Source organism: Cryptotermes secundus, unplaced genomic scaffold, assembly GCF_002891405.2.
Source record: "Cryptotermes secundus unplaced genomic scaffold, Csec_1.0 scaffold168, whole genome shotgun sequence".
In the NCBI taxonomy this organism is placed as follows: domain Eukaryota; kingdom Metazoa; phylum Arthropoda; class Insecta; order Blattodea; family Kalotermitidae; genus Cryptotermes; species Cryptotermes secundus.
In genome coordinates, this window is record NW_019721760.1 from 525,377 (window position 1) to 551,172 (window position 25,796).

General features: G+C 36.0%; 1 protein-coding gene across 2 annotated transcripts in view; it reads left to right on the forward strand.

Annotated features, from left to right (window-relative positions):
• The window catches only part of LOC111875626 (voltage-dependent calcium channel type A subunit alpha-1), a 500,175-nt gene that overhangs the window by 469,184 nt on the left and 5,195 nt on the right, over positions 1-25,796 (forward strand). The window contains exons 39-43 of one of the 2 annotated variants that reach the window (XM_023872012.2): positions 1,988-2,127; positions 3,638-3,689; positions 11,961-12,085; positions 14,969-15,123; positions 16,685-16,702. In XM_023872012.2, coding sequence (XP_023727780.1) covers positions 1,988-2,127; positions 3,638-3,689; positions 11,961-12,085; positions 14,969-15,123; positions 16,685-16,702 — 490 coding nt within the window. The remainder of the gene's footprint in view (positions 1-1,987; positions 2,128-3,637; positions 3,690-11,960; positions 12,086-14,968; positions 15,124-16,684; positions 16,703-25,796) is intronic. The other variant, XM_033755887.1, reaches the window with a different exon arrangement.

Genomic DNA, 25,796 nt, shown 5'->3' on the forward strand with positions numbered 1-25,796 from the left:
CTAATTTATTTTGAAATCAAGTCATTCATAATGGGCTAATAATAATGGAAATATTTCATAAATAGCTCAGAAAGTAAACTCTATCACCAGCTTTAATTTGATATTTATATTTCATTATTGGCATTATAATTAAATCTGTTATTACTGGAATGCTCTATATTTCCCATTTGGATTCTCGTTTTGGTCCCTCATTTTGTATGATTCAAACATATGAATTATATATATATTTTACATTCCTTTGGTAGTGACAGAAGATTGCTATCTTCTGCTGGAGTATAATACTGTGTAGTCTGGTAGATTTTTATCATCATTAAAGTCAGCCAAACTACACATTATCATATCCCGGAAGATGTTAATCTTCAGTTAAGTTAGACATCAGCTATAAAAAGAACAGAAAGAATTAAACCTTAGAAAATTGTCACATTTTGAAAATAATAGCATGACTCTGAAAATAGAGTTTTGAACAATATTGCCATTTTATTTGCTCTTGAGGAGTTAGTTCTGACTTGAAAGTTTTACCTTGTTTACACAGAAGCCTGAAATCCTGGTGTTTTTCAGGTGATAAAAGAAGTTGTATATACCAGAAGTCAATAAATTATATCTGAAAATACAAATGTTTCAAAATAGTACACCAAATGCATGATAGGATAAAACTAATAATGGTTTTAAAATTGGCAGACCACTGAAATGCACTTTTGGTGTATGACAAACACATTACTGTATTCAGCAGTTTAGAATGCCAATGAAAATTCTCTCATTCTGTGGAATGATATAATGCTATAATGTCAGTGTTTATTATGTAAGAATCATTGCCTTCAGAACTGCTGGAATGTATATTGGCTTGACAGTGGAAAGTACATACTGGCATGACTTCCATTTTTTGCATGTTCAAATGACTGCTGTTGCATGATTAATGAATGTGCTGTAGGTTGTGCCATATATTGATACTAGTACTTGTACCAGTAGAAGCTTTATTTGTAGCAGTAAAAGCTTTATTTGTGCCAGCATGGGTTAGTTGAGTATATGGATGTGTATAGATCATGTCACCTGGTTACCATGATTGGCTAAAGAATTGAATTTTTGTGATGCGGGACTTCTTAAATTGTGCTCAAGAAATTGAACGTGAGATTTGTTATTCTTTCTTCATGTAAGTTGTTGGGAAAAGAGACTGAGGGTCTATAAAAATGAATGGCTCTATATCAGGTGATGTACCTAAATATACCTCCTTGCTGTTTGTAGCAGTGTTAGGATTACTAGTATGTATGTACTGCAACACAAACTGTAAAATGCTACTACTTACATGAGTTCTCTCTTTCTTCATCTGCTAGTTACATTACTTACTTCTGTCTGTCATTTGTTTTGATGTTATACTTTTCAACTGCTGGCATATATTTTCGTTTTCATATTAATCATAAGTCTCTCTCAGGAATAATACATAATCTTCACAGTCTATATCAGAACTTTCACTAAAATAGAATTGTCTTCATCTTGTAACCTCTATAGTGGCATACAATATTTTAAATTTATTATTTATTTATGCTTGGCATTTAGTTTATATGACAGATTATCCCTATGAAAATGTAGTTTGTAATTTTATCATTAGTGACTGATTACTATATAGATTAGAGTACATAAATAGCTTGTAAGGCAACACCATAGTTCTTACATATGTTATAGAAGATATGCATATTAGTGGGTATTATGAAAGGCTTAAATGTCCACCCCAAAGACTGTATCCATAGCTGTCATCTTGATGCATCACCATATGACTAGCAAGCTAGTTGAGCAATAGAAATCACCTGGCACTTACATACACTTTCACAGTTTCAAAATTTATTAACATAATTTATCACATATTAAAATATACATAGAAATAAGAGTGAAAAAAATACTTTGACGTAGCAAGGCTGAGATATGAGAGCCAAATGATACAGTACTCTTTTTTTTTTTCTCTGTATATAACAATGTTAAGTTGTTTTGTGGGCAGCGGTCATCATTTTTTAACTGCCTCCTGGACATGGCGGCTGGCCAATGGACTGGCAACTCCAAAACAGGCAATCTGGAACCTGAGTCAACTGAAGAAGCCAATCTTCTGTCCCATAGAAACACACAACGCAAGAGTTTCAGGTGAATATCTGTAGGCTATAATAATTACTCACTCCAGTGCTCCATGGTCCTTCAATAATCTTGGCCTCCTTTATGACCGATGCCGATTATTATCTCTCTCTCTCTCTCTCTTTTTTTTTTTGCATTTATCAACTTGCTTTCAGTTCTAAAAAATCATGCTGTATATCTTTCAGCCATCTCATTCAGACTGACAATAATAATTACCTCATTGGATTGTATGTTTATGGTCCAAATATCATGTCTGTCTACAGCTACCATGGAAAGTGCCATAATATAAGTATTCATTGTATATTTCAGGAATTCCCTAATAGTTTAGCCAGCAGAAAAATATTGAGATTCTTCAGACTGAAGAATACTGTCTTCTGTGATGTACCTTCATGTAGTCTGTTAGACATTCCCCGATGTTTTGGGGAAACATACTGCTGCCTTCTTCAGGGTCAAAGAGTAGGCTCAGTAAGCAAGCAGCAAGCAATACTTGCCTCATCACATTCCAGAAGATAGTAATCTTCATAGTCACTATCATGAGAACATAAAATCTCGCATTTTTGAAGGTGTCTCTTATATTGCTAGGACAGTAAATTTGTTTCATTTGGTGAGGTGTAGAGGGAATTCTGCAGGTCTTCTCTAGAGAAATATGAGCCATACTCCGTTGTTAGAAATAAAATTGCAGTTCTCCTCCATTAAAACAGGAGGAAAGGAGAATCATAATTTTTATTTCTATAATAAATATTTAACATATTTAGTATTTAGACTTTTTTACTGAGGTGATTCCTGTTGAAGTGTGTCCCTGTCTGGTGCAGAAATAATGCAGAAATTATAAAACTGCAGATATATCTTGACTACATTTAAACCTCTGTAGTTCATATTAAATTTTAATGGAATGTTGAAATAATGGGGTCTGCAATTAACTTCAGTACATAAATGTGTATAAGAATCCAATTTCTTTGTACAGACAAATTTACACACTGCACATTCATTCATCTCTGAAGGGCAAAAGTAAGAAGAGCCACAGATAAAGTATTAATCACTATCAAATTTAAAATTTCACTAATGTGTAGTTTGCGAACAGTGTATTAAATTAAATATAAACTTCAAAGTGTACAACATTGCTCTGTGCTTACTCTTAGAAGGTCACTGTTATTATTTTATGGATGTTTCTACTGTCAATATAGACTGTACTTAACATTTTACAATATGAAGAACATCCCCAGTAATCTGATAAATACAGCACTTCATTTACTCTACCAAAATATTCCTCTTATACGCTATGTAGTCATGGTAACTGAAAGAAGAGTATTGTAGTAGCAGAACTGGGAGATTATAATTGTTACTGTGGTTTCTGTTATGTCTAGTTTTTTCATCTTCATAGACAGTGTTTAGCAATATTGTGAGAAACATTCTTTTGAAATGAGCCTTCATCTGTTGTAAGACGTTCATTCCACTTCAAGAAGATTGTGGACGAAGTAGCATTTAAAGGAGATCCTAACAGTTATGTTTCTGTTTGTTACAGGACTAAAAAGGTGAAGGGTGTTGTGGTGGCAGTTGGTGATGTACCTGCTGGGGTATATTGTATAGTTGAATGATCGTAACTTAAAATATAATGGCTTCATCCAGAGCTCTAAAACTAATAGTTGCTAAGAATATATGTTCTGTGAATGAAATATGCTGAGAAGCTGATCACTGAATGGAATTATTTGCCTCTAACTATTGTGATACTGCCTCAGTTACCTGCTTTATATGATATTAAAAGTTACAGAAAAAGAAAATTCATGGAAATTCAGGATTAGATTGATTATTGGGTTATTTAATTATACTATTTTAATAAATGTAGCTGTACATTGTGACCAAAATGGAAATATGATCATGAATGATGAATAGGCAAGTTATTTGGAAGGTGACATTCGTTGCTTATTTTAAAGAACTATCCAAACTTTCACCATAGACACTGAAGAAAACCATAAAATTGTAAGTCAAGATAACTGGTAACCATATGAGATTCAAGTCTGATCTCTCCAAATACAGGCCTGCAGTGACACTGCTTCACCTGCCTAATCAGTTCAGGAGTCGGTTGAATTAAATGAGTCAGGAATTATTTCATGAAACTTTTTCAGCTGCATGGGTTTTGTAAGCATCTGATATTATAATGATTGTTGTGATGAATTGAATTGGTTGTGAAATTAAGAAATCATGACCAGTTTTAAGTAATAACTCATTATTTGCCTGGAAGATTAAGGAAAACCAGGAGACCCTTGTGTGAGATTTTAACTTAGGACTTCCAAAACATGAAACAGGATTTCTAACCACTCATCTGTGATGATCACTCTTCAGGAGTATAGGAAATGTTTTTTCTGGCCATACACAATGGAACATGATACTGACATCTTTTTCTTTCAGGAATTTAAAAAGTCATCTGTTTTGGTTCACAAGTATGGAATTGTTTCTTTCTCCTTTTCCCACCAAAAAAAAAGAAATAGCATCAAGTAGAGGTAAAATGTTTCTGTTGTGTTACTTAGAGGAAGCTTACCTACAATTTGGATTTTGCCTCTTCCACATATCCAGCTAGATAATTATATTCTGTAAGTTTCAATATCCTTCTCCCACACTGTTGTCATGTAACATTAGCATTAAAGAGAAGACTATCATCCATCTTTTTTACTTTATTCTGTTTCGTTTATTACTGCTTCTTGCAGAGAGCCAGATTAGCTCAGATGGTATATCGACTAGCCTGTGTACTGGATGACCAAGGAATCTCGGTTCAATTCCCAGAAGGGGCAAAAGATTTGTGTCTTCTCTATAACATCCAGACTGCCTCTGGGGCCCACAGAGCCTCCTATCCAATGGGTACCAGGGGTTCTTTCCCTGGCGATAGAGTGGCAGGAGCATGAAGCTGACTATTTACCCCCAACTTTTACAGAGGTCAAGAAAGTCTGAGCTATACCTCCACTCCCCCACACATCTTAATATCATGATACTTAATTAATTACTCCCAGAGATAACTCTGTCTTACCTTGCTATTTCTTATTAGTGTTATTACTGTTTTCTACATAGTGTGTCTTATGGACATATTGTGACTGGTGCCACAATAACCATACAGCTGAACTAAAACAATATATATATACATATATATATATATGTGTGAACATGTTATTTATAATACCAGTTATAGAGGCATACTATGCTGTTGTAGCATTAAAGCGTTGTTAACCATAGTTGCATAGTCAGAAGGCCAAATCTACTTTTTTACTGCCATGAAAATAAAGAATCTCATGCAGACAAACCTTTTGATGAGAAGAGCCTGGATGTTGTCATGTTGTTCCTCTGTACCCACATGTTTCTAATATAAGGACTAGGCTACAGTATGAATGTGATATTGATTGGTAGCATATAGTGTTATTGGTGGTACAGGTGTTAATGTGAATACTGGTAGTGTCTAGTGTGTGGCAATAAGGGATGTTAATATTAGTGTTTGATGATGCAGTATCACCCTTTCTACTCATTTACTCTGTAGTGGTTCTATATCTGGAAACTAACTGTTAATTGACGATTATCATATAGCTGGAGTCCAGATTCTCACAGGGCAAAAAATGTGCAGTTTCTTACAATTGACATTTTAACCCTAGTGTATTTGTAGTTTTTTTAGTTTACACAGTTACATCAACAATGAAAGACTCACATTTTCTTCGTGTTAATTAATGGAATTCACCTTGATTGATCTGGGCATCCCCAACCTATGCATTCATAGGCTCATACGTAGAACTTAACTCACCTTTGAAATCTTCTTTTTGACAACTTTGTACTCAGACTACTAAGCCTGTTTCCAACATACAATTTTAAATCCATTCATTCCATAATATTCTGTTCTGTAAGATCCTTCTAGATTCTCCTCTAGATATACTACCACAGTCAATAAGTTCGTGGAATGGCCACAAAGTGTCATACGGGAATTTACTGTCAATATGTTTCAGCAATGTTTTTGACAGCTATATCAACGTTGGCAGACTTGCATAGCGGCCAAAGGCAACTATTTTGAGGGCCGATGTGGATCTGCATAAGTGTATGTGAATACCTTGTAATATAATTCGATAAAACCACATTCCACGAACGTAATGACTTTACCACATATTTTGATTCTTATTCTTGTTCCGTACGTCTTCATTCTCATTCATTACTGCAGGAACATTTTATGAAGGGCGTTCCGTATATAATGCCTCCAATTTTTTTTTGCGTTAATATGTAATGTCTGAGCTGGATGTTGGTGCTGTTGTAGTAAAGGTTGAACCTTCCTGCCAATGTACTGTTAGTTTGGTTGTCGTGCGACAGATAGTGACAGCAGAGCAGTGTACCAAAATGGCATCTGACATAGAAGTGCATATGAAACAGAGATGTGTTATTGAATTTCTCACTGCTGAACAAATTGCACCCATTGACATCCATCGACGCTTGCTAAAGGTGTACCGAGACAATACAGTGGATGTCAGCACAGTGAGGCGGTGGGTAGTGCGTTTCAACAGGGGCGAAAGTGAAGTGCACGACAAGCCATGCCCTGGGCGTCCCTGCTCAGCTGCCACTCCTCACAATGAACAGCACCTCGATCAGCTCATCTGTACAGATCAACGGATAATGACCAGGGAACTGTGTGCACGGCTTAATATCGGCTGTAATGCATTGGAAACGATGTTGGGGTAGCTGGATTATCGCAAAGTTTGTTCCAGCTGGGTCTCGCAGATGCTTACACAGGACCACAAAACTCATCAAATGGAAGTCTGTCAGGACCTGTTGCACCAGTGTGAGGCTGAAGGTGACAAGTTTCTGGATAGCATCGTCACCGGAGATGAGACATGGTGTCACCACCACGACGAGTCAGAATCCAAGACAGTCCATGGAGTGGCGACATCTGGATTCCCCAAGAAAAAATAAGTTCAAGACACAGCCATCGGCAGGGAAAGTGATGTGCACGGTCTTTTAGGATAGGCAGTGTGTGATGATGTTGGATTTCCTGGAGCCTGGTGAGACTGTCAATTCTGAACGCTATAAGATGACACTGACTAAGCTGAAAGCCTGCATTTCCCGAGTCAGGCCAGACAAGCAGACAACCTTTCGCTTGCAACACAATAATGCTAGACCCCATACCAATTTGGCGACCACCGCGCACATTTCAAAGTTTGGCTGGACTGTCCTACCACATCCACCTTATAGCCCCGATTTAGCACCTTCAGACTTCCATCTTTTTGGGCCTATGAAAGATGGACTACGTGGGTAACATTTTCCAGACGATGCTGTCATTGAAGCTGTAAGAAAGTGGCTAGCCTCTGCTGGTGCAGACTTTTACAGGTGCGGCATACAGGCTCTTGTTCATTGCTGGCAAAAGTGCATAACGAATGGTGGTGATTATGTGGAAAAATAACTGTAAGTAGCTTAAATATTGCTCTATTTAACTGCGTTATTAAGCTTTCTGTATCTGTTGTAGTTTTCATTAAAAAAATAGGAGGCATTATATACGGAACGCTTAATAGTGTCAGGCATCACAGGCATTAAAGGGGATTTGTCACACTGTTTTGTGTAATTTGTTAATCTGTTTTCATTTCTGTACGTTTATCATAGTCACTTCTTTTGTGTGTTTCTTAGCAATGTAAACAAATTCACATCCCTATTATAATGTCCTTCCTGTTGCATATATATGAGTAAGATGGGATTTTATAGCTGGACTCTAGTTAGAAATATAGTCATTTAGTGCTAAACCTAGCAACTGTAGAATTACCTAACCACAAATATTGATGGTGCTTAAAGGGGTACTTAAAAATGTTGTATTTTTGTATCAACACAATATTATATATTTAATATATAGATATATGAGGAGTATGGATATTACTAATAGCCTTATTTGTGTATTTAATGGATATATCATTAGAAATAATATCTTATTTGCCTGGAATTTTTAGATATTTACATTTACTTAATAATGGTTTCCTTGCTCTAAAAAGTTGTAGAATGTGTCTAGATATTAATGTCAGGATCTTAATTTTTGTGTTAGGTGTCTTTATATAGCATGTTCTGTTTTATTATGACCAGTGAGAAATTAACATAATAATATATGTAGAAATATCTTGGATGTAGATACATCAGTGTTCTCTGCCACAGGCACAATCAAGGTGTATATGTTCTGTTGCCAAGAGTGTGTTTCCACATATGGTTAAGTGCCTGATGGCACAGCATGTTAAGAATTATTCGTATAATGACTATCTTACATTTATCAAAGCTCTGTTTACTTATCAAAAGGGAGAATAAAACTGCAAGCGGAAGTGAGTAAAATACAAATTCCTGAATTGAAGAGTGGATTGAACTGGAATATACACCAGACTTTCTGCTATATTACACTTCAACCACTAACACTTTATACTGCTTGTACTGAATGAAAATTCCTAACAGAAATAACTGGTTGGGAAACCCAAATTATAAGTCTTTACTTGAGCACTGAACACTTCTAATGATATTAAGACTGACTCAGGACTCCAATTATCTTACTAAGCGATCTTAGTGATTTTACCCATAGTACAAAAACAGTCAGTATAATGGTGCAGATATGAACAAGAGATCAGGAATACTCTTAGTAGTTACAGTGGTTGAAACATGTTATATGACAGGCCTTCAAAATTTTTATCTCTCTTAGTTTTCAGTGATTCATGCTGTATCCAAAAAATAATTTAATTTTTCATTAATTTTACCTCCAATTAATGTACCCTGTAAAGATTTGAATGAAAATAATGTTGTCTCACTTTGTCTGCATTGTGTTAGTACTGTGTTCTCACTCCTTTGTCCACAGCTTATTTTATATAAGACTGCCACAGTGGAGGGTATTAGCTGCTATTAAAATAATTTTACTCAAATTTCTGCAAATAAAACTTCTTGAATTTGGGAAATGTCCATATTACAGAATCTGTTGATAGCAAAACTGGTTGATTTTTTATAATTCTTCTACATAATCAGAAATGAGCATAGCAAATGACAGTTTTGAATGCAGACCAGCTAATCACATTGCTTATATCTAATCAAACCAGATACGTCTTGTAACACACAAGTTCTGGGGCTTTTGTCACTTATGGTGAATTTTTAGTGCTTCTGGTGATACTGTCTTATTCTTGTGCCAGAATCTTGTAATTCATTTATTTCTTCTGGTCAGATGAAATGTTTGTATTATTTATTTGTAAGTGAAACTTAGCCATTATCCATTCAGTTAGTAAGAAACTATAAGCTCCTTAAAGCATTAAGCATTTAATTTTGAGACATAAAATTTACCATATTATTATCTCATTTACTCATCTGCTGTTAATAACTGTGGCAGTACTACATAATCATATCAATTTCATAAGAGTGCCTGCGTTACTATGTGAATTTAGTTAAGCCTTTATACTCTAGAAAACTGTGGACATAGTGCTTCAAAGACTAATGTAATTTATAGCAATATGTAAGAAATAATTGAGATATAAATATTAGGGTTTAATTAAAAGTTTTCATATTGGTAATCAGTTTTTTTGAAGATCAAAGTCACAGAGTGTATCCATCTCATATAGAGAAGTGTGGGATATTGTTACTGCCAAAAACAGAATATGAGTATAATCCTTGCATTTATATCATAGACTGCAGAACACCTCAGTGTATGTATGTTTCATATGCTACTTGTAGATAGGTTAAATGCAAGGAGGTTATTTGCAGGATGAGCCAAAGCTTTTCCCCTGTGCACAAACACTATATTGATTTACCATGTTTCCAGCTTTCTCAGCTGTAGCCACAGTGAAAGTGCAGTAACTTTTGTGGTTCTTTGTTGGTTCAGATATATTCCTCATACCTTAGAATCTGATTCTGGATCAAAGCCTGTAGTTCTCTGAATATGTGAGACACTTCAAGTAACATGTTTTCTCTGAGTTTTTCTTTTGATCGTGGATTCGTTAAAAAATGTTATCTTTTAAATTCCTCCAAAAGAAGAAATCACAGAGTAATGTTTTTAGAAGAGAATGTCCATGACCATGATTTATATAACACCTTCAACAAGTACTCTTTTCAAGGTCTATATGAAATGTTTGGCAGTATGCTCAGTTGCCTGAAAGAAATCTGCAGTATCTGCATGACATATCTATTAGAATTGACTGTTTCTGCATAAATGCAGGTCCAGTTATCCTCCTCACACTCAGTCTACAGTATCTGCATGACATATCTATTAGAATTGATTGTTTCTGCATAAATGCAGGTCCAGTTATCCTCCTTACACTCAGTCTGCAGTAAACACCAAATTTTACATCATGGAGTGGAATCTCATATACAAGCTAGGGACTTTCTTCATTGTAGTGCCTTGTTATTTTGTGGATTCTTGTGTTGAAATAAAAGTGAGACAACCCTCATCTGAAGTAAGTCAACTCAGGAACATGTCCATCTTTAAGAATTTACCAAAAATACAAGTCACAGAAATGATAACTGACAAGTAGATGATGTGGCTGCAAAGAGAACAGATCTTTGGTTTTGTAAGACCATAGTTTCAGTACTGTGTAGCAATTCTCACACGCCCTTGTGATACCTCCATTTTTTGTGCAGGGTGTTTAAGAGATGAGGTGAATGTTCATGACAACCTCAGTTTCATCCAACCTTTCTTCTGTAAATACCCAATGTTGACTTTCTGGTTTCCTGTCTTTAAACACCCCAGATATTTTTACCTTCTTGACAAGATTCTGAATAGTGCATATTTCTGTAGTCCAAGAAACTTTATTCTGAATTTTCTCTGGCTCTTCGTAGCAGAGATACAATTCAAATAATTTTAATTTTGATATACCCAATTGTATAGTGTAAACTTTTCCATGGCCTATTCAAAGAAATCTAGCATGAGTCATAAGTGAATACTATAAGAAAATTCATTTCCTCTGTAACACCATTGCTAACTCATCAGAGTAGATGAAAAGCAGTGCAGTGATTGTGCATAGTGGGAAACCCATGTTACAGCTGCACATAATCTTCATGTTCATTACTACGCTCTGATAGAAAATATAAATTTAATGCACCAGTAGTTTGTATGCATACTTCTGTCTGCATGATATTACATTTTTATATGGCTTGCATGGCACTGAAATATTTTATACTAATGTTTAGTTTGTCGTTTTATGCTCATTAACCACTGTGTATTCTTTTTATATCTGCATATAGTTAACGTCACTTTGCCCATTCTATGACATAAAAATCATGTTCTTGTATACTTATATGGAAAGCAAGCTTTACAATATTAAAGTATTTTTTATGCTCTGATTACTATAAATAATAGTATAAACATATTTTTCAAGCATTTAGTAGACTGTTTTATTTAATTTGAGGATCATATCTGCTTAATAATGAACTACTCCAAAATAATTTGGGTTACGGACATTATATGCATGTTTTTAAATATTGCATATTGTGCTACTGTTAGAATATTACAAAATATGTTGATGTTTAGATTATGGTTTTCTGGATCATGGCAGTATGTAATCCAGTGGGTGGCTACCAGCATTTTTGAGGAACATGCAACCTCCTACCCTGATGATGGAGGCAGCATTTTCTCTGAAACAGTAACTATCTAATAGACTATACGGTGTCCTGACCCAGAAAAATACAATCTAATGACAAGAAAACTAAATGAAGTAAATTTATATTAGTAAATACTGAATATGCAATAGTCAAAAATGATTGATATGTTTTCTTAATTGCTATCATAAGTGTTCCACTTTTCTCAGTCACAAAAACAAAAGTAAGAAACATACTTTATATGTAACAAAGATGAGTGCATGTTCATATATTCTGTTGTTTTGTGCTGCCAGGTGATGGAGGATGTAATCATTAGTTCGCGCCACCCATCCCCTGATTCTCTGACAGACCAACGCCTACATCCACCAGGCCACTCAGTTCACATGACACGATCTGGGTCAAGATCACCCAGTCCAAGGTAACTGAAGAATCTACCTTTCAATTAACTGTCACAGTTGGAGAAAATATTATTTTGCTGGTCTTGATTGTGTCTTTTCTTATGTTGGGCAGAGTCCAATGCAAGATTAGAAGTCATTTTGGAAGTCATACAGTAGAGCATAAGAACCTTCTCACATAACAGGGGTAGAAAGTTGTGCTTCAGTTTGGAGTATACATATTTTCCAAGCACATGCTTGTGATTGTACATGCCCCGTGCCTTACTGTTCATATTGCTGATGTAAATCTTTTAGCAAAATAATTACAATTTGTTTCTTTGTATTAATAATCCATAACCTCACCGATTTAGATAATATGCTGTCATTAAAAATTAAAGTGATTTTTCAAAAAAACGAATATTCTGTATTCACTGTTTGAATGTTAATTCAAATCATAATCCATACCACATAATATATAAATCTTATGGCAATGTTTTATATATTTTAACGTGATTGAGCCTGACTGTAGATAGGTTTTGGATTCGTAATTGGAGTTGTTGAACTGTTTAACACATAACTCATGACTACATGTTGCAAATCACTGTCACACACAGACTAGTGTTCTCAGTCTGTTACAATCTCAACTAGCTGTTGCTTGGCAGCAGCTTCTAATGGTGGATGTTCCCCTTCCTCTGGGTTCCCTAACTGCCCTCATTCCTCAGCTACCAGCTTCTAACAGCAACAACCCAAAAGGACTGAACCACAGTAGTCCTCTAACTCACTTACTCACTCACTCACTCACTCACCAACCAACTCACTCCAGTAACTAACTCCCAGGCTGGCAGCCATCTCACACCAACCTATTCTTCTCACAGCTATCTCAAGACTTTCTTGAGAATGGTAGCTGGGCCTCATTATATACCTTCTGCATGGTCCACACAGAGAACACCTCTTCCAACAGCTCTTCTATTGTTGCATGCACATCTGTTGTGGCCATTAACTAGCAACAACCATTGTTTACAGAGCCATTACTTAACAGCAGCTATTGTATAGCTACTTATTTCATGGTCATTGCCTAGCAATGGGTCTACCTGCCATAATATATTGCTTCATGTTACTTTTCAGTATATTTTCAATGAAACCTACTTTATGATCTTCCAGTAGCTTGTTTATCACATCTCTATCATAATCTTATTAGTAGTAGAAACACTAGTATGTAATTTCTCCAAAAACAGAAATAAATAAATGAAGATTATTTGGTATATTTTATTGCATGAACAATTATATTTTATGATGAGATGTCCCACCCCCCAGAGAATAGTGTTGAAGTTTATTTTGGACTCCATCTAAAGTATGGTTTATATTTGACCAGTACAAATCAAAATATTTAAATCTTCATGGGAACTTTTTATAGATTCGGTATACATAATTTCATTGAAATCTCCCAAGAAAGTTGAAACTTGTGGATTAATACAGCCTCCCTTTTATGTTTTCATCTTGTGCACTTTGGAAAAGATCTGTTTGATAATAAGAAAAAACCCTAATCATGTACATATTTTAATAGATATCAGTTCCAGTTCCATAATGTTTAGTAATGTATTCTTTTACTTCAATTCTTGAAATGGGTCATATGTATTATTCGTTATATTAAGTAACATGTAGGCACAGAATAGCCCAAGAATTGCTATAAGTAATATGTTTTTGGACATTATCCATCAGCAAGCGTTTTTTTGAGACAGGAGTCTGTCACCGTCCTCGGGTAAAACCTACTCAGTTGGGTCCAATAGACAGAGCTAGTCCCTATCTCTGGTCCAGAGGACCTGAGACTGGAGACAGAATTCAGTCTCCAAAACACTGTGTTTTCAAAAATAAACAGGACAGTTTTTAAATATAGACAAAGCGGCCTCTGTAGTCTAGGGGTAACGTTCCCACCTCATGACTCAAGGTACGCGGGTTCAAACCCGGCGGAGGTCGTGGAATTTTTAAGGGCGGAAAAATTCAGGGAACAAGTCTTCTGGGAGGGACTTTAAGCTGTGGGTCCCGTGTCATAGATTTACGGCATGTAAAAGATCCTCATGTCTCTAGGAGACCTCTGAGCAAAATTAGGCAACAATTTTCTGCCCAAGTAGTTTCCAATGCCTCTGGTAGATGGGGGAAATATCAGGTACTGACGGCTGACCTTGTTGGCTGAACGGGGCTGATAGCACGCACCAGTATCATTAGGGTATGGCGACAGTAGAAATTAAAGGGGGACACACAATGGACCAATAACTGGTCTAAGTGCATGGGGAAACCCACCCCCTCTAATAATAACAACAACAACAATAATAATAACAATAATAATAACAACAACAATAGTAATAGTAATAATAATAATAATAATAATAATAATAATAATAATAATAATAATATAGACAAAATTATGGATAATGTTCAAAAACATGATACTTGTAGCAATGTACCACCATCACAAACTTTTAGATCTTATTCCCAAAAAGTTTATTCATCTGCAACTCATGAGACAAACAAATCAGTTTGAAACTAATTGTTTTTAAAAGAGTGTTAAATAATATAAATTATTTTGTTTCTCATATTTGGAACTATTGCTACAGTCTTGTTACTTTTCAAAGCCTCTAAGTGAAAACTGACTACAGAATGTGTCACATTATGGAAGAAGGTACATGCTCTTGTTGAGTGCTAAGTTAGATAATTTATGTAGCTGCCACAATTTTGGTTCTATCAGAAATCTGTAAGTAAAAATGTACTGTAAGATACCTCATAGTAAGGCAGGAAGTGTGTACTCTTGCTATAAAAGTGCAGTAAAACTTTCAGATATCTAAGGTTACATTGGCAACAAAGGCTGCTGAAGTATATTTGTTGTAATGTATTGCTTGTTTATGAAACATTGTTTCATATGTGTTTTGTAGCAGACGAGGGCGTTCACCAACACCAATAAGGAGAAGCCCAGGTGGCCTACACCATGATATGCGATTAATTGACACAGTGTCCAATGTTGTGGAAATTGTAAAGCATGAACATGGCCATGGTCATGATCATGGCCACAACAGAAGGCGAATCATAGGTGAGGTATCTTTCTTAACAGAACTGTATCAAATCAAAGGGATGTGAAATCATTCCTTCTCATGAGTCATAGTTTTCCAAACTTTTAAAAGCTATGAACTTATCACATATATTGTTATCTGCATCATTATCTGCTTCCTGTCCATTGGTTCCTTAAAGTGACTGTCATTGTAATAATGATTGATCTTCTCATAATGCATTATTTATTTCTTTATGTATGGCTTATTTAACAATTCTGTGAGTAGCTGAAACTGTAGTATCAAATGTTATGTTGATTACTGAATAATGAATGGAAAGAATGTGGAAGGAAGTGATTGTGGCCTAATTTGAGGTTCTATCCTGGAATTTACATAAAGGAACTGAGCAAAATCACATATAGCCTCAAGCAGAATCATCTGTCTCCAGGCCAAGATTTGAATGAAAAATATTTTGAATGTTAAGCCAGAGTGCTACTAACTGTACTGTGAACTTCTCTGTGCAGTATGTTAACCATACAATTTGGTTGGAAGTTCTGGGATCAAGAAAAGGCTACATTTATCACACCCTGTGTGTGGCGGTTGTCCAGTGTATATAGTTGGACAGAACTAAATTTAGTAGATATTACATTTCACTGAGATACAGCACACATTTTCATTTATTATGATGTAATTTTTGTAGAAATGTTTATAAATTTAGCCCAACTTCTTGTTATAATTACATGTTGAGAATGTGGAGAATAATGTTAAAGTACATCAATAATATCTTTTGAATTCTGATTTCATAAGTATAGCACATGAGGAGGCAGTATTTCCTGTTATCTTTGTAAAGTATGGACTATAAAAACTAATGCTTGGGTCTAAGGATGTAAATAAATTAAAGATGAATTTTCTCTACATAGTTGGTTCTTAAACAGTTTTGTACCTCCCAGTTACTTATTCTTTGTTACACATATCTAAATGAAGATCTTAGCTTGTAGATTCCTTTTTTAATTAGCAGATTGGCTTACCATGACACAGCATGAGAAAACTTACTGTGTATTCAGTGTTACTCTTTAGCACATAGTTTAAACTTGCCAAATATCATAATTAAAACAACAGTCATATATGCTGTATCTTTCATATCAGAATGAAAATGATATGAATTTTTTTTAATTTTTAGATACACATGACCCATTTTAAGAACCAACAATGTACAGTAAATGATATATGTCACATCAAATGCCATTTCTCTAAATTGAATACAGTATATTTTAGTGGCAGAAAAAAGATAAGATTTGCACCTATTTGATTTTTATTCAGTTTATCAAGAGTAATACAGCAGGCTGTTCTATCAGACTGCAACTAACTTTAGATTGAAAACTTGCTGAAAATAAATTTATTTTGTGAACACTATATTATACTGGTTTTTATGGATCATATTTGTAGAGTAACTTCACAACATTCATTATTATTATTATTATTATTATTATTATTATTATTATTATTATTGTTGTTGTTGTTGTTGTTATTGGGGCATATTTTTATATCTTTGGAGCTCTCTTGCTCAACATAATTAATGCAAGTTTTATTACTTTTTACTTCAAGAATATCCCGAAGAAGATGGTATGATAAAGTATCTATACCTACAATTTTATGTGTGTATTGTAAATTTAAATATTTTACCTCTTTTTATATACTTTACTTTCTCCTTCCTTCATGTAGAGTAATTTTCCATTTTCGGAATTCTACAGTCAAACCATGTAGCATGCATTTTGTTTGCCATACATCAGTATACTTTCCACAAATAATGCTACATTTTATATCAATTTTGAATTAAATTCATTAGTGAAGGATTTGAAGATAAATTCTATTGTACTCTTTGAATAATTAAGGTGGCTTAAAGCATGTGTAGTACTAGCATAGAGCCCATTGAAATTTCAGTTGGAAATTGTTGTTATCATCAATATCATTATTTAGTTATATAATTTCTGATGATAAAATGATTTCAAATACATGGTGCAATCCAAAAGTTCCCGAAATATATTAATAAAAACTATTACATCTTACCTAGATCTTATTCTGCACCATCACCTTCAAAGTGCATACACTGATCCCAGCGTTTCTACCACTTATCAAATGCATCCTGGAAGTCTTTCTTTGTTAGGGTGTTTAGTACCGTCTGCGTTTCCGCTTGAATTTCCTCAACTGTATCAAATCTTCACCCCTTCTACTTGATTTTCATCTTGGGGAAGAGAAAGAAGTTGCATGGAGCTAAGTTTGGTGAGTACGATGGGTGGGGAACAACTGCCATCTTGTTTCTAGCCAAAAATTCCTGCACAATGTAAGCCGTATGCAGTTGTGCATTGTCATGGTGGAGTACCCAGTCGTTCGTGCACCACTTCTCTGGACGTTTTCTCCTCATGTCCTCCCTCAAATGCCTTAGAACATTGTGATAGAACTCTTTATTGACTGTCTGACCAGGAGGGATGAACTCCTTATGAACAATCCCGTCAATATAAAAAAACAGATCAACATGAACTTAATGTTGCTCTTGACTTGTCGAGCTTTTTTTTGGCCGAGGTGAAGAAGGGCTCTTCCATTGTGACGATTGCTGCTTGCTTTCAGGGTTGTAGCCATAAACCCAACTTTCGTCACCATTGACAACCTCCGAAAGAAAGTTTGGATCCGCTTGAAGCTGTTGCTGAAGTTCCCTGCAGACTTCCAAGTGATGCTGCTTCTGTTCATTTTGCAGCAGTCGTGGCACAAACTTCGCCGCAATCCTCCTCATGTTCAGTTCCTCTGACAAAATTCGTTGACATGTACCATAATTTAGTCCCAAGGTGTTACAGAGGTCTTTGATGGTCAATCTACGATCTTGCAGAATCAGATCCCTGGCTTTCGTGACATTTTCTGGTGTTTTGCCTGTTGACGGCCATCCCGAACGATCGTCATCACAGTCAATGTTCGGCCATTTTTAAAACGCTTATACCAGTTGTAAGTTTGTGTCTGGCCTAAACTGTTTTCACCAAAAGCTTGTTTCAACATTTGATGCATTTCTTCAGCGGTTTTACCAGGTTTAAAACAAAACTTTATACAGACAAGCTGCTCTCTCAGGTCAGCCATCACAAAACCGCAAACTCACGGAAACACAACAATGGAAATACGTTCACCAACAATAAACCCAACCACTCAACTCGATGCCGCTTGCCACACTGATTCAAGAAGGATGTGTGAGGAGACACCTAGCGGTATTTTGATGTAATCATAACCATTCGTTCGCAAAATTCAAATTTTGGAAACTTTTGGATTGCCCCACTATATTCTAAGTGGGTCTGTTGATGGTGTATAACACTCAGAATTAATTCTGAGTTCCTCAAACATGTCTAACCTCACTAACTTGTATTCTAGATGTACTCTATGATCTTTCATTTGGTGAGGTGCACACTGCAATACTGACTTGAGCATAGTTTCCATTGCTGTTTATTTCTCCCATCTTCTGCTCTGGCTACTATCAAATATAATGACAGACTAGTAAACTTCATCCTTTTACACATATGGATTAGGGTTTGGCAGTAAATACATTAATTACAATTTTAGCATAATTTTGTAGAATCTAGTAACACTCATTTCAGGAAAATAATCACAGTGTAAAATACTAGGGACATATTAGATCTTGTGTAGCCTAATTTTCTCAACTCACATGAAAAAAGGGGGGTTTATTGCCATAAAAATTCCTCCAAAGAAATCCAAACAAACTATTTGTGGTCATACATTTCTTTTAAATTGTAAAATGATGGTCAGGTATACTATCAGAATCTTTTCTATGGGGAGCAGCCAGAAAATTTGCCTACAGACTTACATTTAAGCCATTTAAGACTATATTTACTGATCACCCTAGAATGTTCAGGACAGAAGAGTAACTGTTTTAAATACTTTTATTTTTTGCATAAATATTTGGTATAATTCCTTCTCCTATCAACATTGATGTAGATCTTGTTCCCCCCCTCCCAAATTCAAGGTGAACAGATGTCTGCCTTGTCTCCCTCCCTTCTGCCAGCATCCAGTGTGACAGTTCTTTATCAGCATTGTTCAAAGCAATGAGCTGGTTTATTTTTGTAAAGATATTCTCCCATAACAAATCTCATAAAAATTCCTCAGAATTCAGGAAGCTTTTTATACAGGGTGGGGCGCAGAAACTTCCTTTTTGTGAAGACGCATTGTGAAGGGAGGGGAGGTGGCAGAAAAGTGGGGATAGGCTTGGCGAATGCAGCAGTCGTGGAAGTTTCTGTCTAATATCCCTCAGTAGGAAACGTGAGGTGGACGAGTGAGCAGCGTGCGTTTGCTGTGAAAGGCTATTTTTTGAACAACCATTCCTACATGGTGGTGCAGCGTGCATTCCGTACTCACTTTGGAATTAAGCCCAGAGGTCTGGTTCCCGACCAGAAATTGATTGTTTTGTGGGTAGAGAACTTTAGGACAACCGGGAGTGTGGTGAAAAAATCATCTGGACGACAACGGACCGTTATGACACCAGAAAATGTGGAGGCAGTTTGACAGTCGATTTTGAGATCTCCAAGATGCTCCGCTCACAAACATGCAGTCGCCCTAGACATATCCAATCGTTCAATGCACCAAATTCTTCACGAACATCTTAATTTCCATCCCTATAAGATGGTTGTTGTGCAAGAATTGTCACCACATGATTTCCAGAACCGAATAACAGTGGTAACAATCCCAGAGAGATCCATGAGAGGCCACTTCACGATGATAAGGTGACAGTATGGTGTGCATTGTCGAGAGTTGAAGTTATCGGCCCTTATTTATTTGAGGAAGACAATCATGCAGTTACTGTCAATTCACAGCGGTATGTGGACATAATTAAAACTCTTTCGAGCCAGCTCTTGAAGAAATGCATCTAGAAAATGTCTGGTTCCAACAGGATGGTGCCACGGCCCACATAGCCCGAGCTTCGATGACGGTTTAGAGGGCAAAGTTCCCCGGATGGCTCATCTCGCTTTGAGGTGACATCCCGTGGGCAGTGCACTCACCTGATCTAATGCCCTGTGATTTCTTTTATGGGGATACCTCAAGGCAGAGGTGTTTAAACATCGCCCCACAAACCTGCTTCAGCTGAAAAATGTTATTCGGCAGAAAGTAGCCCAAATTCCAGTGCACATGTTGGAACATGCAGAGGGGAACTTCAGAAAATGGTTGCATCAGTGCATAGAGAACGGTGGCCACCACCTTCAAGATATTTTGTTTAAAACTATGTGATTTAAAACTTTAAAGTATGTTCTTTCATTAGCTAAACATAAATTTTGTCTATAAGCAATAATTTTTCTTTTATTTGCCTTCAAAAAGAGGAAGTTTCTGTGCCCCACCCTGTACTTGACATACTGTAAAAATAATGTCATTCTTATTAATATACTGCTGTGAGGCTAAATAACGTTTTCAAGGTAAAGCTGTCCATGTGTTTAAGCCTAGGTCATGAGGGTATTTAGAGAGAGAGGAGATAAAGCTCTGACCTCAGCACTATATGGAGGTGAGCATTGCCTTCATGCTCAGATTTAACCTCAGGGAAAGTACTGCTTTACAGTCTGACACAGGGGTGTTTTTAACATTTTTATACTGGATTTCATAAACTATTTCTTATAATGGTATCTGGCTATTTGTGTTTCTTCTCATTAAATTCCAACCCACACACACCAACACACACACCTGGGGAAGAGGGCTGTGTCAGATGATTTAATTAATAGAAAAACATAGATTTATGTATTACAGAGTTGAAAATGAAGTGTTATATTACATGTAAGTCAGTTAATTTACTATTATTCCTGTAGCCAGTAAGGATCTATAGAATTAAAATAAAGATACAGATATGGATTATTATTTTATCCTTGAAGTTATAGGATTCACATAAAAGTACCTTAATTTCATTAGTTAATATAAAAAAGAATAAAAAATATATGTTAATACAATGACAACCGAGGGTACGTGGTACCATAGCTGGTTGAGGCACTATGCTACAAGCCAGAAGGTCAAGGGATCAAATACCAATGAGATCATTGGATTTTTCAATTTACCTAATCCTTTTAGCCTCACTATGGCCCTGGGGTCAACTCAGCCTCAAACAGAAATGAGTACCGGGAATTTTCCTGGGGGGTAAAAAGGAGGCCAGTGCGTTAGGCTGACAACCTTACCGCCATCTATGAGATGGCTGTCTAGAAGATGTGGAAGCTCGACCTCTCACACCCCTGTTGGCCTTCACAGCCTGTTACAGGGACAGCTTTACCTTTTACAATGACAATCGAGCATCTGAAAATCAGATTATATCCAACTCAAGAAATGTAAATCATATTAAATATATTTCAGACAGTGCAGGAATATGAAATACAGTTGTCGTATACTGGAAAATTCAGTTTTACATATTAAATTCGTCTTTGTGGTTTTACTTCTTATGAATTGTTTGTTTTCAGTTCTCATCTCTAAAGCACTCAGTAAGTTTTAATTAATTTTGGTATGGGATGGTTTATCAGGAAATTTTCATTTTGTCTCCATGGGCCCACTATTATTATTACTATATCACAGGTTCGAAACAAACTTTACCATATTTATCAAACATTCTTTATTATACGGAACTGTGGGACCTTACATGAAATGTCAATTTGTGGTATCTGTTTGAAACTCATTCAGTCTGGTGGGTAATTCACAGGGGATAGTACAAGGGGAAACTAATTTATGGTACTCTTCACTGTTGTATTTCTACTTTTCTCACCAGTAAGGTTTGTTTCTGTGGTGAATGCTATTAAAAACCAAGATGACTGCAAAATTACAAAGAAGACATTTTTTAACTTTGTATATATTCCACAGCTGACTACTGCTTTCCCTTCTTAATATTTTGACTTAGATAGGTTCCTTTTCAGGAGCTGGGATAGCGTAGTTGGCATAGTGACTGGCTAGGGACCGGATAGCCAAGGGGTCTGAGTTCGAGTTCCGGTAGGATGAAAAATTTTCTCTTCTCCACGTCATCCACCCAACCTCCTATCTGATGGGTACCAGAAGCCCTTCCTGGGGGGTAAAGCGGCCAGGGCGCGAAGCTCACCACTCATCTCCAGCTAGTACTGAGGTCAAGAAAATGTGGATCTATAAATTCATTCCCCCATATGCCTTCATGGCATTGTGCCTAATTGTTTTTCTTTTTGCTAGTGGAGTGGGACGAAGTCCCTTGCACTGCGGCCACTTCTGGCCTATTGTACCAGCCCCACATGATAGGTGAGGGTGATTGTGGAGCAATTGGTGGAATGCAGATTGGCAGGAGAAACCGAAGTACTCGGAGAAAACCTGCCCCAGCGCCACTTTATCCACCACAAATCCCACTTGACCAGACCCAGGATCGAACCTGGGCTACCGTGGTGGGAAGCCAGCGACTAACCACTTGAGCTATGGCGCAGCCACAGCCTAATAGGGTAAACTTTTCCTTTACCTAGGTTCCTTCTCAGGGGAAAGGCAAAGAGAGATAGTTGACATCAGACATGCCCATAGTTATAGCAGCCACAGAAGTGTATGACACATATCTTTGACTCTGAAGCCACCTTGATTTGATTCTGTCAATTTAGTGGTCATATATCTGTTACAAAGTAGTACGGTGCAAGTGAGTTCAGTCTCCAGTTGCAGTTATTAGATTAGGTGAGAAGTGATACATGATTTTAATAAAATATATTAAAAAGTCTTTTATTTTCCTTTTTTAATAATGACCATTATTAGAGATTTAGCACATGCAATATATTAGCTACTTAGACTGTAATAGTTCTAAATTATATTTATTTTTCAGATATTTTTATTGTGTTTTATCAACTTATATAATTTCTTTTAAGATATATTATATTCCTGTATTGATTCATGGTGTGATCAAATAATTCCTAGATTGTATATTTTTTTGTGTGGTAACTGCATGTACCCTCTTCCATGCTCTCAGCTTTGAAGCAGTGAAGTAGTTCCCTTGTAACTTGATCCAAGGAGTCCAGTGATTGTGCCACTGTTGGAAGCATTTTCAGAGGCTGTGTGCTTTGAACTTGTCAAGTGTAATGTGCATCAAATCTCTTGCCCTTCAGTGCTAATTTCAGCTTCTGGAAGAAGGAAAAAAGTCACACATGACATTGTGGGTCTCTCTGAAGTTCCTGATACATAGTGACAGGATTCTCTTCTTGCTGGTCAGTAAGCAGCCAGGCACAAATTTTGCAACATTCTGTCACATGGCATCTTGCATCTTGTATCAAAATGCTGTGACATAATCCAAATAAGAATCCCACTTCATTAGCAAAGACATAGATGGTGATATATTTTTTCTTGATTTATGCCATGTTTTCATCCATTTTTCCCTTAGATTGACATTCTGAATGCTCAGCATTGGCAACTGATGTCACTCCACTTTTGAAATTTGTAAAGCAGATTTTATCATCTTATAGGTTCCTATAATATTTTTGTCTAGTTTAAATTGTAACTTGATCCACACATGCCATTCTTTGAAATCTGCCACTTTCTGATAAAACTTAAACACACAGTGTTCAACACACAGCCTTACTTTACAAGCTGTTACTTCTGAGGTAAGCAAGCTACAGCTTTGATATCAATGGCAAATGGCTCAGAAATTCTACTCTGCCTCACCTAGCAGAAGAGTTTTTTCCTACTACAGTAGTGGCACGCTGTAGTCAGTTCTGAAACTAATTGATCACACAACATAAATTTTCAAAGGGCTGTACTTTGCATTAAATTTACAGTTTTTAGACGATATTCAAGATAATTTAGGATGAATCCATGATTTATTTAATCCGTCTTGCAGTGCATACATTCATTTATCTCCTTTCCCTCGCACTACATGTTTCGGCATAATAATGCCATCTTCAGGTGCTTACTTGTCCACGTCAAACCAGTTCATTGCATGCCATGTTCACACATTAAAATAACTAAAATATGTATCTATCATATACATTGTCAAACATTAAATTATTAAAATTGTTCAGGATACCACATCGCTACGTCGCCCCTCACTACGTCAGTCACGCCCATTCTCCTTGCAATGAACTGGTTTGACGTGGACAAGTAAGCACCCGAAGATGGCATTATTATGCCGAAACATGTAGTGCGAGGGAAGGGAGATAAATGAATGTATGCACTGCAAGACGGATTAAATAAATCATGGACTTAAATCAGTGCAACAGGACGCTAAAATATAACATTAGGATGAATCTTTTGTAATATTCTAGTATCTTTGTAAATGTAGCATTGTTGAGGAGTGGCATGTTATTCATGGATGTCTGTCTCTCATTCCCACATATGAGCTCTGTTCCATGACATGACTATGCTGACACTGAAAGAAAGCTAATTCTTTACTCCTTATGCTTCATTACATCTCTCTTGTGAAAAAAAGAGAACTTCACTTGTCTTTATCTTTCCACCTATATGAACTTGATAGGATTCAATGCTTGTATTTTTTCTAACATTAATATGTAAAATTGATATTCATATGGTGTTTCCACCAAGCAGGATAGAGTAGCAGTGATATGTCTGACTTTTATTTGGTAAGGTAACTGGATTTAATCTTTGAAGATAAACTAGTTACCCCAACAGGTTTATTGTCCTTCTTCTGTCTTTCTGAACAAATACTGGGATAGGCTATTACTGCTTCCTCCCTGGCTCTTTCCATATCACCACATTTTAATCATCCTCCCATCTTACTTTATGGCACATAACCACATATTCAATATATCACTAAATAAATAAGGGTAGCAACATATTTTATTTCCAGTACATATTCTAGAATTCCTCTTGAATGTGTGTGTTGTGTAGTATTATTTTAATTTTCACTGGTGAGAAACTAAAGTTCCACAGATACTTGAAGCATTACATAAAATGGGATGGAAGTTCTGTCCTTTGTTGGTAAGATTCTGTGTGTGTTATTGAAAAGATCATTTTGATATTCACCTACCACTATAAGGGTCCAAAGAAACGTTGACAGTGAGTTGTATTTAAATAGTGACTAGTCTAACACAAGCTTGTGCTACATCAGTTAATGGTCAATTACTAGTTGTATGTTAAACTTTATATACTGTAGCCATGTCATCATTAACAAATGGGTATATATGGATCTCATGCTTCGCCTTGCTGCAGTCAGTTAATTTGGTGTCTCCTGCTGAAAATGAACCATTTGGTACAGGAGTAACAGCCTAAAGTTGTATTCAGGAGGTATTTGGTTTGAATCTCAATTAAATTTATATCTTGACTGAGGTTTTCCTGATTTTTCTTAGTCTCAACAGACTAGAATACTGCCTTGAAATAACCCATGACTGCCACCTTCCAAATCCCTATTTACTCACTACCTTTCATGATTTTCTTCCTGTCTTACTTGATATAACATAATTTCTGCAGTTGAAATAGCATAATTGAATAAACTTTTGATTAATCAGTAGTTTAAATGAAGAAACCATTTCCAGAATCTGTTGCTGAATTGGCATAGCATTGAAAACTACCAAGTTTGATTCTGACTGGTCATTTTAGCATGTCACTTGAATTCTTTTGTATCTTGCAATTTTGTATTTACACATACAGTGTTATAACTTTGAAAGCATTTTATTGACAAAATTGTTCTTCTTGTTACATAGGCGTGGTTATGAAGCAGTTTAATATTGTTTCCAAATATTTGCTGATGAAATTGATTCCT